The following is a 15,785-nucleotide window of genomic DNA, read 5'->3' as shown; positions in this document are numbered from 1 at the left end:
CATGCAAATAATCATCCTGAGACAACTACCTGGAGGACTAACCTACCAAATGGCTAGATTACAAGTTTTTCGTTATGAGCTGTGTGGTGCTAACGAGCAGTTTTTTCTCACCGCTCACTTACCTACAGCGCTGGTATTACGGGTTTTTACAAACCCTGCGTTAAAAGACAAGAAGTGAGCGTAGAGCAAAATTTTGCTCCATATCTCACTCCAATACCAGCACTGCTTAAGTCAGTGGTGAGCTGGTTGTACGTGCTCGTACATGATTTCCCCATAGGTATCAACGGGGAGAGCCGGCTGAAAAAAAAGTCTAACACCTGCCAAAAAGCAGCGTAAAACTCAGTAACGCAGCCCCATTGATTCCTATGGGGAAATAAAAGTTATGTTTACACCTAACACCCTAACATGAACCCCGAGTCTAAACACCTCTAATCTTACATTTATTAACCCTTAATTTGCCGCTCCCGACATCGCCGACACCTGCATTATATTTATTAACCCCTAATCTGCCGCTTGGACACCGCCGCCACCTACATTATACTTATGAACGCCTAATCTGCTGCCTCCAACATCGCCGACACCTACATTATATTTAGTAACCCCTAATCTTCCGCCCCCAATGTCGCCGCAACCTACCTATACTTATTAACCCCTAATCTGCCGCCCCCAACATCGCCACACTATAATAAACATATTAACCCCTAAACCGCCGCACTCCTGCCTCGCAAACATTAGTGAAATATTATTAACCCCTAATCTGCCGTCCCTAACATCGCTGCCACCTACCTACATTTATATTAACCCCTAATCTGCCGCCCCCAACGTTGCCGCCACTATACTAAATGTATTAACCCCTAAACCTAAGTCTAACCCTAACGCCCGCTAACTTAAATATCATTACAATAAATCTAAATAAAAATTAATATTATTACCTAAATAATTCCTATTTAAAACTAAATACTTACCTATAAAACAAACCCTAAGCTAGCTACAATATAACTAATAGGTACATTGTAGCTAGCTTAGGGTTTATTTTTATTTTACAGGCAAGTTTGTATTTAGTTTAACTAGGCAGAATAGTTATTAAATAGTTATTAACTATTTAATAACTACCTAGCTAAAATAAATACAAAAGTACCTGTAAAATAAAACCTAACCTAAGTTACAATAACACCTAACACTATACTATAATTAAATAAATTAACTAAATTAACAACAATTAAATAAATTAAATTAAATTAGCTAAAGTACAAAAAAACAAACACTAAATTACAGAAAATAATAAATAAATTACAAGATATTTAAACTAATTACACCTAATCTAATAGCCCTATCAAAATAAAAAAAAGCCCCCCAAAAAAATTAAAACAAAATTCCTAGCCTAAACTAAACTATCAATAGCCCTTAAAAGGGCCTTTTGCGGGGCATTGCCCCAAAGTAATCAGCTCTTTTACCTTTAAAAAAAAATACAAACAACCCCCCAAACAGTAAAACCCACCACCCACACAACCAACCCTCCAAATAAAATACTATCTAAAAAAACCCTAAGCTCTCCCCATTGCCCTGAAAAGGGCATTTGGATGGGCATTGCCCTTAAAAGGGCATTTAGCTCTTTTGCGGCCCAAATCCTAATCTAAAAAATAAAACCCACACAATACACCCTTAAAAAAACCTAACTCTAACCCCCTGAAGATCGACTTACTGTTCTGAAGACCGGACATCCATCCTCAAGGAAGCGGCAGAAGTCTTCATCCAACCGGGCCGAAGTCCTCAACAAAGCCAGGAGAAGTCTTCATCCAAGCCAGGCAAAGTGGTCCCCCAGACGGGCAGAAGTCTTCATCCAGACAGCATCTTCTATCTTCATCCATCCGACGTGGAGCGGGTCCATCTTCAAGACATCCGGCACGGAGCATCCTCTTCAAACGACGGCTTCTTACTGAATGACGGTTCCTTTAAGTGACGTCATCCAAGATGGCGTCCCTTAGATTCCAATTGGCTGATAGAATTCTATCAGCCAATCGGAATTAAGGTAGAAAAAATCCTATTGGCTGATGCAATCAGCCAATAGGATTGAGCTTGCATTTTATTGCCTTGATCTGCAATCCCCTAAAAATGCAAAACTCGTAATACCAGCGGGCGTAAAAAAAGCAGCGTTAGGACCTGTTAACGCTGCTTTATTACCCTAACGCACAACTCATAATCTAGCTGTAAGTTTGCTACAGAATGAGCGAAAACAACAAAATGGTAGAAATTAAGAAATAGCTGTCTTACAAAGTTGGACAACTGAAGCCTCATTTCTAAAATTCCAAGAAATGGCAATCAATCTAAAAGAATGAGCAGTAATCCGTTAAGGTGGAGGCTAACCTGCCTCCAAAAAAGCCTTATGGAACAGAGGTCTCGAATAAGAAGACAAAGCAATGCAAGAAGCCTACTGCCCTTTCATGTAACCAGAAAAGAACACAAACAAACTAGAAGAGCAGATAACTCATAAAAGCCCTTTCTAACAGAAAAAAATAGGCAAAAGAAACAGAACCTAATGCATAGGCTCACAAAGAGAAGCCTGCAAAATCCTCAAAACCAAAATAAGACTCCAAGAAGGAGAAAATTGGTTAAAAATATGCTTAATTCTAGCCAAAGCTAGAACAAAGCTATGACTATAGGGAATGAACTGAGAGAGCTGAAATCTGACCCTTCCAAAAGAACTGGTGGATAAACCCATATCCAAACCATCCCGCAAAAACTAGGAATTCTAAAAGAATGCCAGGAAAAAAACATGATCCTTACCTCAGGAAATAAAGGTCCTATAAACCTTATAACAAAACTCCCTGAATACTGGCTCGCAAAACTGTATCAGTCTCAATAATAGAATCAGAGAACAATCGATGACTATTCATTCAATCTCCATGTCATCAGGAAAACAAATAAACTTTGCACTGTCTGAGACTTTATCTAATATGATAAAAGGGGCTTATTTTTTTCCATCCTAGTATGGGTGAAAAATCCTCCACTTCCTTTGTCATTTATATGGGTAAATGCCTATTAGGGTATTTAACCATATAGGAGTGGCCATCATAGGATTATTGAACACAAAAGCAGCATCAGGACTAAGAACAAGACTGCCCCGTAGGTAATCATTTCCTAGAAGCAGGACATCCAATAAATAATTTGTGCTTTCAAATAATTGATTTTATTCAAAAAACCACGTAGAGGAGGGGATAGAGAGTTCATTTTAAAACAACGGGAATCCTTTTGGCTATATGAGTTAGGCACACTTGAACCTGTTGGGATGAAAAGAAGCACCCTGCGAAAAAAGCTGATAATACAGCCACCAAAACAGAGAGTAAGACCCCTGCATCACTGCTGAAGCATAGAAAGCTAAAGAGGTTTCATGAGAAAGCGATCAAAAGAAATAGCATCCAAAGCCACCAACCTAACAACTCCATGCAAAGAGCAACTGAGGGAAAAGAAAGAAACAGAAGGTTTAAACAGCCAGACACTGGCTTCATACTCCTAAAAACTGTCATAAAAAGGGTACCCAAGACCTAGGAAATGGTAGAGCAATAAACTGAAAATTCTACACCAGAAAGGCAAACCTAGGAAACAGATGATGTTCCTAGATAATAGAAACATGAAAATAAATATCCCATAAAACTGATATGGACATAGGGGTCAATTTAACAAGCAGTGGATGTTGCTTCCGACCCCGATCATTTCTGGTCCGCCAGAAATGGAAGTTTAGAAGCAGAGGTCGAGATGATTGACACCCCCTGCTAGCGGCCGATTGGCCACCGGTGAGCAGGGGGCGGCATTGCACAAGCATTTCAATAGAAATGCTTGTGCAATGATAAAAGCCGACAGCTTATGCCGACGCCATTTAGCAAGGTTGAGCTGATATTATTCGCTATAGCGAATCATGTCCGCTCTGCCCTACATAAATCTACCCCTTAGACTGAACTTTCCAAATAAAAGGCAGAACAAATCCAAATAGTCACTATTTAGAAAATTAAAACTCTGAAAGATTAGTTCAGAGCCTTTAGACCCAGAACTGGTCTGAAAGTTCCTTCCTAAAAAGGAATACAGAATAGATTACAATAAAACCAACAAAAGAACAGGAACAAGCACTCCCATAAATTCTAGATCCATCACTGACTAGAAAGCATAAGCACATTTGCCAGAGAGGTTTAAAATCTTCACTAGCAGAATCATCAGAAAACTTCCTAAAAAGATTACTAAACCAAAAGAAGGAAGCAGCAGCCATATCAGTAGTATATTCTAATGATCTAAAATAACCGTCTTAAAAAAGCCTCCTCTGGAAGGATTCTAACTCCCAAAGGAAATTGGGGTATGTAAAGTCAGAGTAGAAATAGCACCATCCACTTTGGAAATAGTTTCCCAAAATGAAACATTGAAAGCTAAATAAGGATACATTTTCATAAACCTTGCAGAAGGGTTAAAAAGAAATAGCTGGCTAAGCCCAATCTCTAGAACAATCTCAGACACTATATCAGGGATAGCAAATATATCACAGGATTTAACCATAGGAATAAAAACAGGATTTAAACAGCAAACGGCTTATCCTCATCTATTTTAGAACCTTAACCTCTAAAGGAAATAACGTTTCTATGTTCTATTTATTCCTAAATACATATTTCTACATATATCTGAGTTTTTTTGGTAATATATATATGGCACACACAAATTAGCTCTATCTAGCTGTGGAAAACCGTCCAAATGCACTGAGATAAGAGGCAGCCTTTAAGGTGTTAGAAATTATCATATGAGCCTACCTAGTTGTAGCTTTCAACAATACCAAGGAAACAAAGCAAATTTGATGATAAAAGTAAATTGGAAAGTTGTTTAAAATTTCATGCCCTATCTGAATCATGAAAGTTTAATTTTTGACTAGACTGTCCCTTAAAGTGCAGAAAAATACAAGCATACAGCTAAACATTGCAAAAAAAAACTTTAAAGGAAAGGAAACATTTACCCCTTCTGGGAAGTACTCATACAAATTTATACATTTAAAAATGATAAAAGCAGAGATGTGGTAGAACACCTGTTATCTAAATAGCGTACATAAAAAAGAAGGCGCACATCAAACTGGCATTATATAAAGTAAAAAACGTACACCAAAATGTAAGCCATCACACTGACGTACGTAGGCTAGAAAACTGGCATGTGTCAATGTGCCCACGTAAAAAAACTGTGTGCATTTAAAAATATTCAGCAACAAAAATTACGCAAAATTATAAATACTTAACAATAAAGGGGAATTACCTAAAAAATATATAACTGTCCCAAGGTTATATACATATATAATAAATATATATAACAATAACCTAACCGGCAAGTACTTACCAGTAGGCACTCTGCTACTGTAGGAAACCAATAGGAAGCAAAAACCAGTGCTGAAACATAGCAGAGGATATGGAATAGGAGTATATCGACAAACCAACAGAAAGAGGCAAAGGGCAAATCCCTGCAACATCTGTGGAAAGGCTTGTGACTAAATTTCAATAGGTGAAAAATATGCCACTACCTATACTCCAGATACATCCATCCAACAATCACTGTACTCTGAGGGGGAGGTGGGCCTCAACTCAGTCTGAGAACTCCTCTCACTGAAGAATCAAAAGCATCTTCATTCTTCACCTTCCTCTAGCGGAGTCAAAGCCAAGAATTAGTTGCCAGTGAGGTGGGAGGGGTTTTATAGAGTTCCTGGTGTTTGAGGATCTTTGCCTCCTCCTAGTGGTAAGAGTAATTCTCAGGAGTAATGGTTTGTGCACTCTCACCACCTATATGATAGAAAAATATATATTTTTGTTTGTTTTTATGCTTGTGGGGCATGTCTGTTTACTAGCCCATGACCAGTTAGTACTTGAAGGTACAGTCTACATAACAATTGTTATTGTTTAAAAAGATGGATAATGCCTTTACTACCCATTCCCCAGCTTTGCTCAACTAACATTGTTATATTAATATACTTTATAACATTTAAACATCTAAATTTCTGCCCGTTTCTAAGCCACTACAGACACTCTTATCACATGCTTTTTTTATTAGCTTTTCACAACAAGAAACTGCTAGCTCATGTGGGCCATATAGATAACATTGTGCTCACTTCCGTGGAGTTGTGCATAACAGAGCACTTGTTGGCTAAAATACAACTCAATAGATAATAAATAAATAGCGATGCGATAAGGGGGCTATCAGAAGAGGCTTAGATACAAAGTAATCACAGAGGTAAAACGTATATTCAGATACCGGTGTTGGCTGTGCAAAACTGGGGAATGGGTAATAAAGGGATTATCTATCTTTTTAAGATATAAAAAAATTTGCTAAAGACTGTCCCTTTAAGGAACAGTTGTACATAGACATGTACTTTCAAGTAGCATCAAAATAAAGAACTTCAATGTAACCCTTTTAATGCAATAATATCTCTATAACATGTTTAATATTTTGTTCTTTCCTAGACATGATATAAATGTACTGTCCCTTTTAAGATTTTTTTCTGTGTATATGACTGATCCTAAAAGATAACTTTCCTCTAGTACAAAATAGACAAAATGGTGTTGCTGATCCAGAAACTGAATCTTTCTGTGTGGCACAATGACCCCCTGGGTAGAAACAGCTTCCTTGGAGAGATGGAAATTGACCTTACCAGCTGGGACTGGAGCAACGTAAAACCCAACTGGTACACGCTAAAGCCACGGGTATGTAGACATAAGTTAACATTGTTTTATGCAATACACTAGAACAAAACCTCACCAAAATTAACAAACTTAAGGGACAGTCTACTTTAAAATTGTTTCCCAATCCGACTTATATATACGTCATGCAGTACTTTACCTATCGTATCGCACAATGGGGTAGATTTACTATTGTGCAGATGAACATGATCCGCTGTAGCGATCATGTCCGCCGCACATCGATAAATTCCAACAGCATACGCTGTCAGCATTTATCATTGCACAAGCAGTTCTGGTGAACTGCTTGTGCAATGCCGCCCCCTGCAGATTTGCGGACGCTAGCAGGGGGTGTCAATCAACCTGATTGTATGTGATCAGGCTGATTGCTGTACACCGCCTCAGAGGTCTTAAGACCGCTGCTTCTTAACTCCTGTTTCCAGCAAGCCTGAAGTCCATACGGAGCTTGATGAATCAACCCCATAGTATATATACCTCTGCAATCCTCCGAGGAGGATTGCAGAGGAGCGAGGAGACCTATCCCAAAAGAATAAACATATCCTTACATAGGAACTTTTATTTTATGGTTCACCTTTTTATTTGATTATCACATTTATTTCACTTATTATTTTTTATTGTGATATTTGGTATATTTATTCCATAGTATATATACGTCTGAGCTTTGGGAAGCTCCAGCAGTCTCGGCTGTAAAGTTACAGCCGAGAGCTGAAGTTCCTGAGCTCTAGGCATCTGCCTGCATATGGAATTGGAGCGCAATTGATGCTCCAGTCCCATATGAGGACAGATGCAAGATCGTTACACACAGTGACACTGTCTGTGTCACTGAGTGTAGTGATCAGCTGCTGGGAGGACCCTACACTGTAGAAAAAATAGAGGGAGAGGGAAAGAAGGGGTGCTACGCTACGGAAAAAAGGTGGGGTGAAGTGTGGGGGTCCCTAACTGGCGAGTGGGGGAGGTGGTGGGACCACTGCACTACAGAAAAAAAAAAAGAAAAGAAAATTACATAAAAATAGCCGTTTTATAGGTACTGCCAATACCTAAGATGGCCGCACTAGTTAGAGGGGGGAGGGTTAGAGTGCTTTTTGTGAGGGATCAGGGAGGTTGGAGGTAAGGAGGTATCCTACCCTGTAATTAAAAAAAAAAAAAAAAAAAAAAAAGCTTTACAGTTTTACATTGGCAGACTGTCTGCCAGTACTTAAGATGGGGGTGCCCAGTGGTGGGTAAGGGAGGGAAGAGAGCTGTTTTGAAGGGATTAAGTAAAAATTTACAATTATTTTTATTTGATCGCATTTGGCGGTGAAATGGTGGCATGAAATATACCAAAATGGGCCTATATCAATACCTTGGGTTGTCTACTTTAAATATAAATATAAATATATATATATAGTTTTGACAGGTAAATAAAAAAAAAACAAGGCTCTTTTTTCTGTTTAAATGGAGTGATAGCAAAAATGCTAAAAATTCTTCTGTATTTTGGGCAAGTTTTTTTCTGAAAGTCCCGGTAGAGAAGGGGTTAAAAAGATAGATAATCCCTTTATTACCCATTCCCCAGTTTTGCATGCCCAACACGGTTTTATTAATATACTTTTTACCTCTTTGATTATCTGTATTTAAGACTGCCCCTTATCTCAGTGCTGTTTACAATCTTGCATTTTAGCCAATCAGTTCTGGTTCTTGTATACCCATTATCATTCTCCACAGGAATGAGCACATTGTTATCTATATAGCACACATGAACTAGCACCGTTTAGCTGTTTTGCAAGATATAAAAAGCTAATAATAAGCACTGAGATAAGGGGTGGCCTGCAGGGGCTTAGAAACAGGCAAACTTAGAGGTTATAAAGTATATTAATATAACAATATTGGTTATGCAAAGCTGGTGAATTTGTAGTAAAGGCATTATCTAACTTTTTAAACAATAAAAAAAATCAAGTATACTGTCCCTTTAGAAAATATGTGTAATGAACAATTTTACAGTAGAATGAATATATATTACACATCACACAAACCTGTACTGTATACCCATAATACCCCAGCTCCAATATATGGCTAATGTATTTATATGTTTACTAAACATCTGTATTGAGAAGGATAGACCTGCTGTATGGCCATTGTATCAGGTTTAAGTTGTAGGTGTCTGGTAGCTTCAAAATGGGCATCACATTCGCCTAGATTTAGAGTTTGGCGGTAGCCATCAAAACCAGCGTTAGAGGCTCCTAACGCTGGTTTTTACCACCCGCTGGTATTTGGAGTCAGTCAGGAAAGGGTCTAACGCTCACTTTCCAGCCGCGACTTTTCCATACCGCAGATCCCCTTACGTCAATTGCGTATCCTATCTTTTCAATGGGATCTTTCTAATGCCGGTATTTAGAGTCGTGGCTGAAGTGAGCGTTAGAAATCTAACGACAAAACTCCAGCCGCAAAAAAAAAACAGGTGTTAAGAGCTTTCTGGGCTAATGCCGGTTCATAAAGCTCTTATCTACTGTGCTCTACAGTACACTAACAGCCATAAACTACCTATGTACCCCTAAACCGAGGTCCCCCCACATCGCCGCCACTCGATTAAAATTTTTTAACCCCTAATCTGCCGACCGCAAACCGCCACCACCTACGTTATACTTATGTACCCCTAATAGAAACATAGAAACATAGATATTGACGGCAGATAAGAGCCATAGGCCCAGCAAGTCTGCCCAACCTTACCTAACAGTATAAACTTATCTAGTTCGTAGGATAGCCCTATGCTTGTCCCATGCATTTTTAAAGTCCCCCACAGTGTTTGTTGCTACTACCTCTTGAGGAAGTTTATTCCATAAATCAATCACTCTTTCTGTAAAGAAGTGCTTCCTCAAATTACTCCTGAATCTACTACCCTTTAGCTTGAGCTCATGACCCCTTGTTCTTGAATTTTCCATTTTATGTAAAATACCCACAGCCTCAGTTTTACTAAACCCTTTAATGTACTTGAAAGTTGCTATCATATCACCTCTTTCCCTTCTCTCCTCTAAGCTATACATATTTAGGTCATTGAGCCTATCCTGGTAAGTTTTATTTTTTAGACCATGTACCATTTTGGTAGCTCTCCTTTGCACAGATTCAAGTTTGTTAATATCCTTCTGAAGATATGGCCTCCAGAACTGCACACAATACTCAAGATGAGGCCTAACTAATGATCTATAAAGTGGCATAAGAACCTTACTAAATCTGCTGCCCCTAACACCGCCGACCCCTATATTATATTTATTAACCCTTAATCTGCCCCCACAACGTCGCCTCCAGCTACCTACAATAATTAACTCCTAATCTGCCGACCAGACCTCACCGCTACTATAATAAAATTATTAACCCCTAATCCGCCTCACTCCCGCCTCAATAACCCTATAAGAAATAGTATTAACCCCTAATCTGCCCTCCCTAACATTGCCGACACCTAACTTCAATTATTAACCCCTAATCTGCCGACCGGACCTTGCCGCTACTCTAACAAATGTATTAACCCCTAAAGCTAAGTCTAACCCTAACACCCCCCTAAGTTAAATATAATTTAAATCTAACGGAAAAAAACTAACTCTTATTAAATAAATTATTCCTATTTAAAGCTAAATACTTACCTGTAAAATAAACCCTAATATAGCTACAATATAACGAATAATTATATTGTAGCTATTTTAGGATTAATATTTATTTTACAGGCAACTTTGTAATTATTTTAACAAGGTACAATAGCTATTAAATAGTTAAGAACTATTTAATAGCTACCTAGTTAAAATAATTACAAAATTACCTGTAAAATAAATCCTAACCTAAGTTACAATTAAACCTAACACTACACTATCAATAAATTAATTAAATACAATACCTACAAATAAATACAATTAAATAAACTAACTAAAGTACAAAAAATAAAAAATAACTAAGTTACAAAAAATAAAAAAATATTTACAAACATTAGAAAAATATTACAACAATTTTAAACTAATTACACCTACTCTAAGCCCCCTAATAAAATAACAAAGCCCCCCCAAAATAAAAAAAATGCCCTACCCTATTCTAAAATTAAAGTAGAAAAGCTCTTTTACCTTACCAGCCCTGAAAAGGGCCATTTGCGGGGCATGCCCCAAATAATTCAGCTCTTTTGCCTGTAAAAAAAACACATACAATACCCCCCCAACATTACAACCCACCACCCACATACCCCTAATCTAACCCAAACTCCCCTTAAATAAACCTAACACTAAGCCCCTGAAGATCTCCCTACCTTGTATTCACCACACTGGGTTCACCGATTAGTCCAGAAGAGCCTCCGATGTCTTCATCCAAGCCCAAGCGGGGGCTGAAGAGTGACGTCCATCCTCCGGCTGAAGTCTTGATCCAAGCGGCAAATGAAGAAGTCCATCTTCGGGAAGAAATCTTCATCCTATCCGGGCAGAAGAGGACATCCGGACCGGCAAACATCTTCATCCAAGCCGCATCTTCTATGTTGTTCCATCCGATGACGAGCGACTGATCTTGAAGACCTCCGGCACGGATCCATCCTCTTCGTTCGACGTCCAACTGAAGAATGAAGGTTCCTTTAAGGGACGTCATCCAAGATGGCGTCCCTCGAATTCCGATTGGCTAATAGGATTCTATCAGCCAATCGGAATTAAGGTAGGAAAATTCTGATTGGCTGATGGAATCAGCCAATCAGATTCAAGTTCAATCCGATTGGCTGATCCAATCAGATTGAGCTCGCATTCTATTGGCTGTTCCGATCAGCCAATAGAATGCGAGCTCAATCTGATTGGCTGATTGGATCAGCCAATTGGATTGAACTTGAATCTGATTGGCTGATTCCATCAGCCAATCAGAATTTTCCTACCTTAATTCCGATTGGCTGATAGAATCCTATCAGCCAATCGGAATTCGAGGGACGCCATCTTGGATGACGTCCCTTAAAGGAACCTTCATTCTACAGTTGGACGTCGAACGAAGAGGATGGATCCGCGCCGGAGGTCTTCAAGATCAGCCGCTCATCATCGGATAGAACAACATAGAAGATGCGGCTTGGATGAAGATGTTTGCCGGTCCGGATGTCCTCTTCTGCCCAGATAGGATGAAGATTTCTTCCCGAAGATGGACTTCTTCATTTGTCGCTTGGATCAAGACTTCAGCCGGAGGATGGACGTCACTCTTCAGCCCCCGCTTGGGCTTGGATGAAGACATCGGAGGCTCTTCTGGACCGATCGGTGAACCCGGTGTGGTGAATACAAGGTAGAGAGATCTTCAGGGGCTTAGTGTTAGGTTTATTTAAGGGGGGTTTGGGTTAGATTAGGGGTATGTGGGTGGTGGGTTGTAATGTTGGGGGGGGGTATTGTATGTGTTTTTTTTACAGGCAAAAGAGCTGAATTATTTGGGGCATGCCCCGCAAATGGCCCTTTTCAGGGCTGGTAAGGTAAAAGAGCTTTGAACTTTTTTAATTTAGAATAGGGTAGGGCATTTTTTTTATTTTGGGGGGCTTTGTTATTTTATTAGGGGGCTTAGAGTAGGTGTAATTAGTTTAAAATTGTTGTAATATTTTTCTAATGTTTGTAAATATTTTTTTATTTTTTGTAACTTAGTTCTTTTTTATTTTTTGTACTTTAGTTAGTTTATTTCATTGTATTTATTTGTAGGTATTTTATTTAATTAATTTATTGTATTAGTGGGGTGTTAGGGTTCAGGTTAGAGTTAGCTTTAGGGGTTAATACATTTATTATAGTAGCGGTGAGGTCCGGTCGGCAGATTAGGGGTTAATTATTGTAGGTAGGTGGAGGCGACGTTGGGGGCGGCATATTAGGGGTTAATAAATATAATATACGGGTCGGCGGTGTTAGGGGCAGCAGATTAGGGGTACATAGGTATAATGTAGGTTGCGGCGGTGTACGGAGCGGCAGATTAGGGGTTAAAAAAAATATGCAGGTGTCAGCGATAGCGGGGGCGGCAGATTAGGGGTTAATAAGTGTAAGGTTAGGGGTGTTTAGACTCGGGGTACATGTTAGAGTGTTAGGTGCAGACTTAGGAAGTGTTTCCCCATAGGAAACAATGGGGCTGCGTTAGGAGCTTAACGCTGCTTTTTTGCAGGTGTTAGGTTTTTTTTCAGCTCAAACTGCCCCATTGTTTCCTATGGGGATATCGTGCACAAGCACATTTTTGAAGCTGGCCGCGTCCGTAAGCACCGCTGGTATCGAGAGTTGCAGTGGCGGTAAATATGCTATACGCTCCCTTTTTGGAGCCTAACGCACTGAAAACGCAGCCATTCTGTGAACTCTAAATACCAGCGGTATTTAAAAGGTGCGGGGGGAAAAAAAGCATGCGTTAGCTACGCGGGTCGTTACCGACAAAACTCTAAATCTAGCCGATTGTTCTTTATGCTCTAGTAATTTGTGCTCGAGTTATACTAACATACAATCAAGAACATTTTTAATATGAGCTTTCAGATGTTTGCAATATACTTACAGTATGGATTTCATTTGAGCACAACTTACTCTAGAAATCTCACTCAAAATATTGGTACATTTGTAATCTAGGTTTATATGTACTGTCCCCATTTATATATAGATATGCTCTCTACTCCCTGGTCTTCCCACCTCCATATTTTAAAATAAATAAGATTCACATCTCTGTTTTTAGAGTTTATCAGTTAATTTATGATCATGGTTGATATTACTGGCATCATTAAGCTTGATAAATAGTGAAAAATAATTGTACTTTTAATCTTGAGCAAAACAAAATTGCACATTTTAACTGTAGTTTGTTACACAATCTAAATTAGTGAAATTATTATATTAAGAAGACAAAAAAGTTTATTTTCATTGTTACATTGTGTTCTTATGTGTGCCCTCTAGTGGTTATTTATGTAAGTGTTAATTTACATGTTTAAAAACCTGTCAAAAGGCTTGTTTTTAATTTAAAGATACCGTTCAAAGATGGCGGACTGGTCATGCTAACAAGCACATACAATGTGACCACTATTTGATTAAAAAAACAATGACATAATAGAGATAAAGTGTACTTTATTGGACTAGATTACCTAGTGCACACAGTAGAAGGAAAAATTATCCGGCACAAACAGCCACTTCTAAAAAAGGGACCTAAGTTGTTTCCTTAGTTTTCTTTATTAGCTAAGGTATCACATGTATGTCACGTCTGTTGTTTTTATATTTATTTATTTTATTAACAAAATTATTTATGCTTTAATTTAAATGGCAATATGTACTTGTATTGCGTCTCCTGAAATGCAAAGAACAACTTTCGATGCAATACACTTTAATGAATTACATAAGTGGCCTCAAGGCAGCAGCAGATGTTTCAGAACTACATTTCCCATGATGCTTTACTGGACTTCAGAGTGCCTAAGCATCATGGGAAATGTAGTTCTGAAACATTAGGAGTGCCGAGGTTCGCCCTTGCTGCAGTAGGTAATACTAGCTTGGTATGCAGCGATAGAGCATTATGTATGCTGTAATGTATTTCCCTTTGTTTTTTTTCTTAGAGTCTGTCTGCTATGAATGGTGTGGATCATCGAGGTGTTATGAACCTATCTATTAAATATATTCCACCAGGCAGTCTAGGTAAGATTTCATATGGACTAAATTTACCTACTTGTTATGCATTGTAGCCATCTTATTTAGGACTGAATAAAATACAATCATATATTGCACTCATATATTGCATTTGGGCAATGTACTATTTGCCTATTCAACTGAGAACCATCCTAATCCTACTTAAAGGGGTAGTGTACACTAAAGTTATTTATTCTTTAAGTCCATCCCAATAATTTTTGAATAGCACCCACGCTCGGCAGCTCAAATTATGGGACATTCGGGAATTTTTAGTAAGGTCACTGGGGGCCTGATGATCTAAAGGTCTCTGAGCTGGTGAGACTATTAGAGAATGTTCACCAGTACTTCTATATACCTGGTGGAATGATGTAAAGTCACTTTTTACCCTGAAAACAGGGTGTCTCACTAAGGGCGTATACTGCATTTTTAGGGCTAGATTACAACTGGAGTGCTAATTTATTGAGCGCCCATAAATGGGCAAATTCGCCCATTTATGGGCGCACCATAAATAACTAGCCATTACAAGTGGCTGGTTAATTCTACCGTTAGCTCGCGGTAGCAATTAGCGCTCCGAAAATTAACCATACCTCTGGTTAATTTAAAAAATGTTCCCCAACTGTCCCCACAAAAAAGTGTGCATATCCTTAATAAAATAAAAATATCAGCATCTTTAATTTTTTAAAATATAACTGCACAAAGAAGTTATGAGGGGTTAAAAGGAGGGGATTTGGGGTATTAGGGAAAAAAACGTCACTGAGAAATGCCTTTGTATTGCAGTCTGTGAGGACTGTGTTATTCCTATAAATACATATGTATATGCTTATATACATATATATTGATGTGTTAATATGTGTATATACACATATAAAAGCATAAATATTCATATACATATATATTTAGAATTTGCTGCGCGACTTACCCCCTTGGCTGCGCTAGGTTCTCTGCTGTATCTCACGGCATGAGAACGAGGCTCCCATTAGAGCCTATGGAAGCGTGCTCTCATGAGCGCAAAGCTTCCCTGCTATGTGAGGTTGCATTCGCATTGCGCAAAACCTGTAATGCTAGTGCACCGGTATTACTGTGTGGAGTGCAAATATCACACTCACCAAAGTGCAATTTTGCACTCAACTCGTAATCTGGCTATTAGTATGTTATGTGCACAATAAAATGCAGATTTTCAAAAATCTTACAACAATAAATTATTGAATCATACACACAAAAATACGCAGGAAAAAATTGTGTTGTTAAGGTGCATCAAAAATTGTAACAAAATGATATTTTATCAATTGATGCACAAAAAACACAGCAATTCGTACCTAAAAGTTCGAAATACAAAGCATAATTGTTGTTTTTTGTAAAATGATCTGAAAATGGGCATTCCAGGGGCGTATATGAAATTATCTCTCTAATCCCAGTGTAAAGATTTTTGCACTACAGATCTCAGTTTTTTTAAACTAAAATGTGGCGAGCTTTTTTCAAAAGACTCAAAATACTT

At 38.4% G+C, this 15,785-nt stretch overlaps 1 protein-coding gene across 4 annotated transcripts in view; it reads left to right on the top strand.

The window, feature by feature from the left end:
• LOC128645842 (synaptotagmin-like protein 2) overlaps positions 1 to 15,785 on the top strand; it is a 258,116-nt gene that overhangs the window by 229,864 nt on the left and 12,467 nt on the right. For all 4 annotated transcript variants that reach the window (XM_053699133.1, XM_053699132.1, XM_053699131.1 and 1 more), the window contains 2 exons: positions 6,552 to 6,713; positions 14,221 to 14,299. In XM_053699133.1, coding sequence (XP_053555108.1) covers positions 6,552 to 6,713; positions 14,221 to 14,299 — 241 coding nt within the window. The remainder of the gene's footprint in view (positions 1 to 6,551; positions 6,714 to 14,220; positions 14,300 to 15,785) is intronic.

Source organism: Bombina bombina, chromosome 1, assembly GCF_027579735.1.
Source record: "Bombina bombina isolate aBomBom1 chromosome 1, aBomBom1.pri, whole genome shotgun sequence".
Lineage (NCBI taxonomy): Eukaryota > Metazoa > Chordata > Amphibia > Anura > Bombinatoridae > Bombina > Bombina bombina.
The sequence above is the reverse complement of the archived record's forward strand: the minus strand, read 5'-3'. Positions and strand labels throughout refer to the sequence as shown.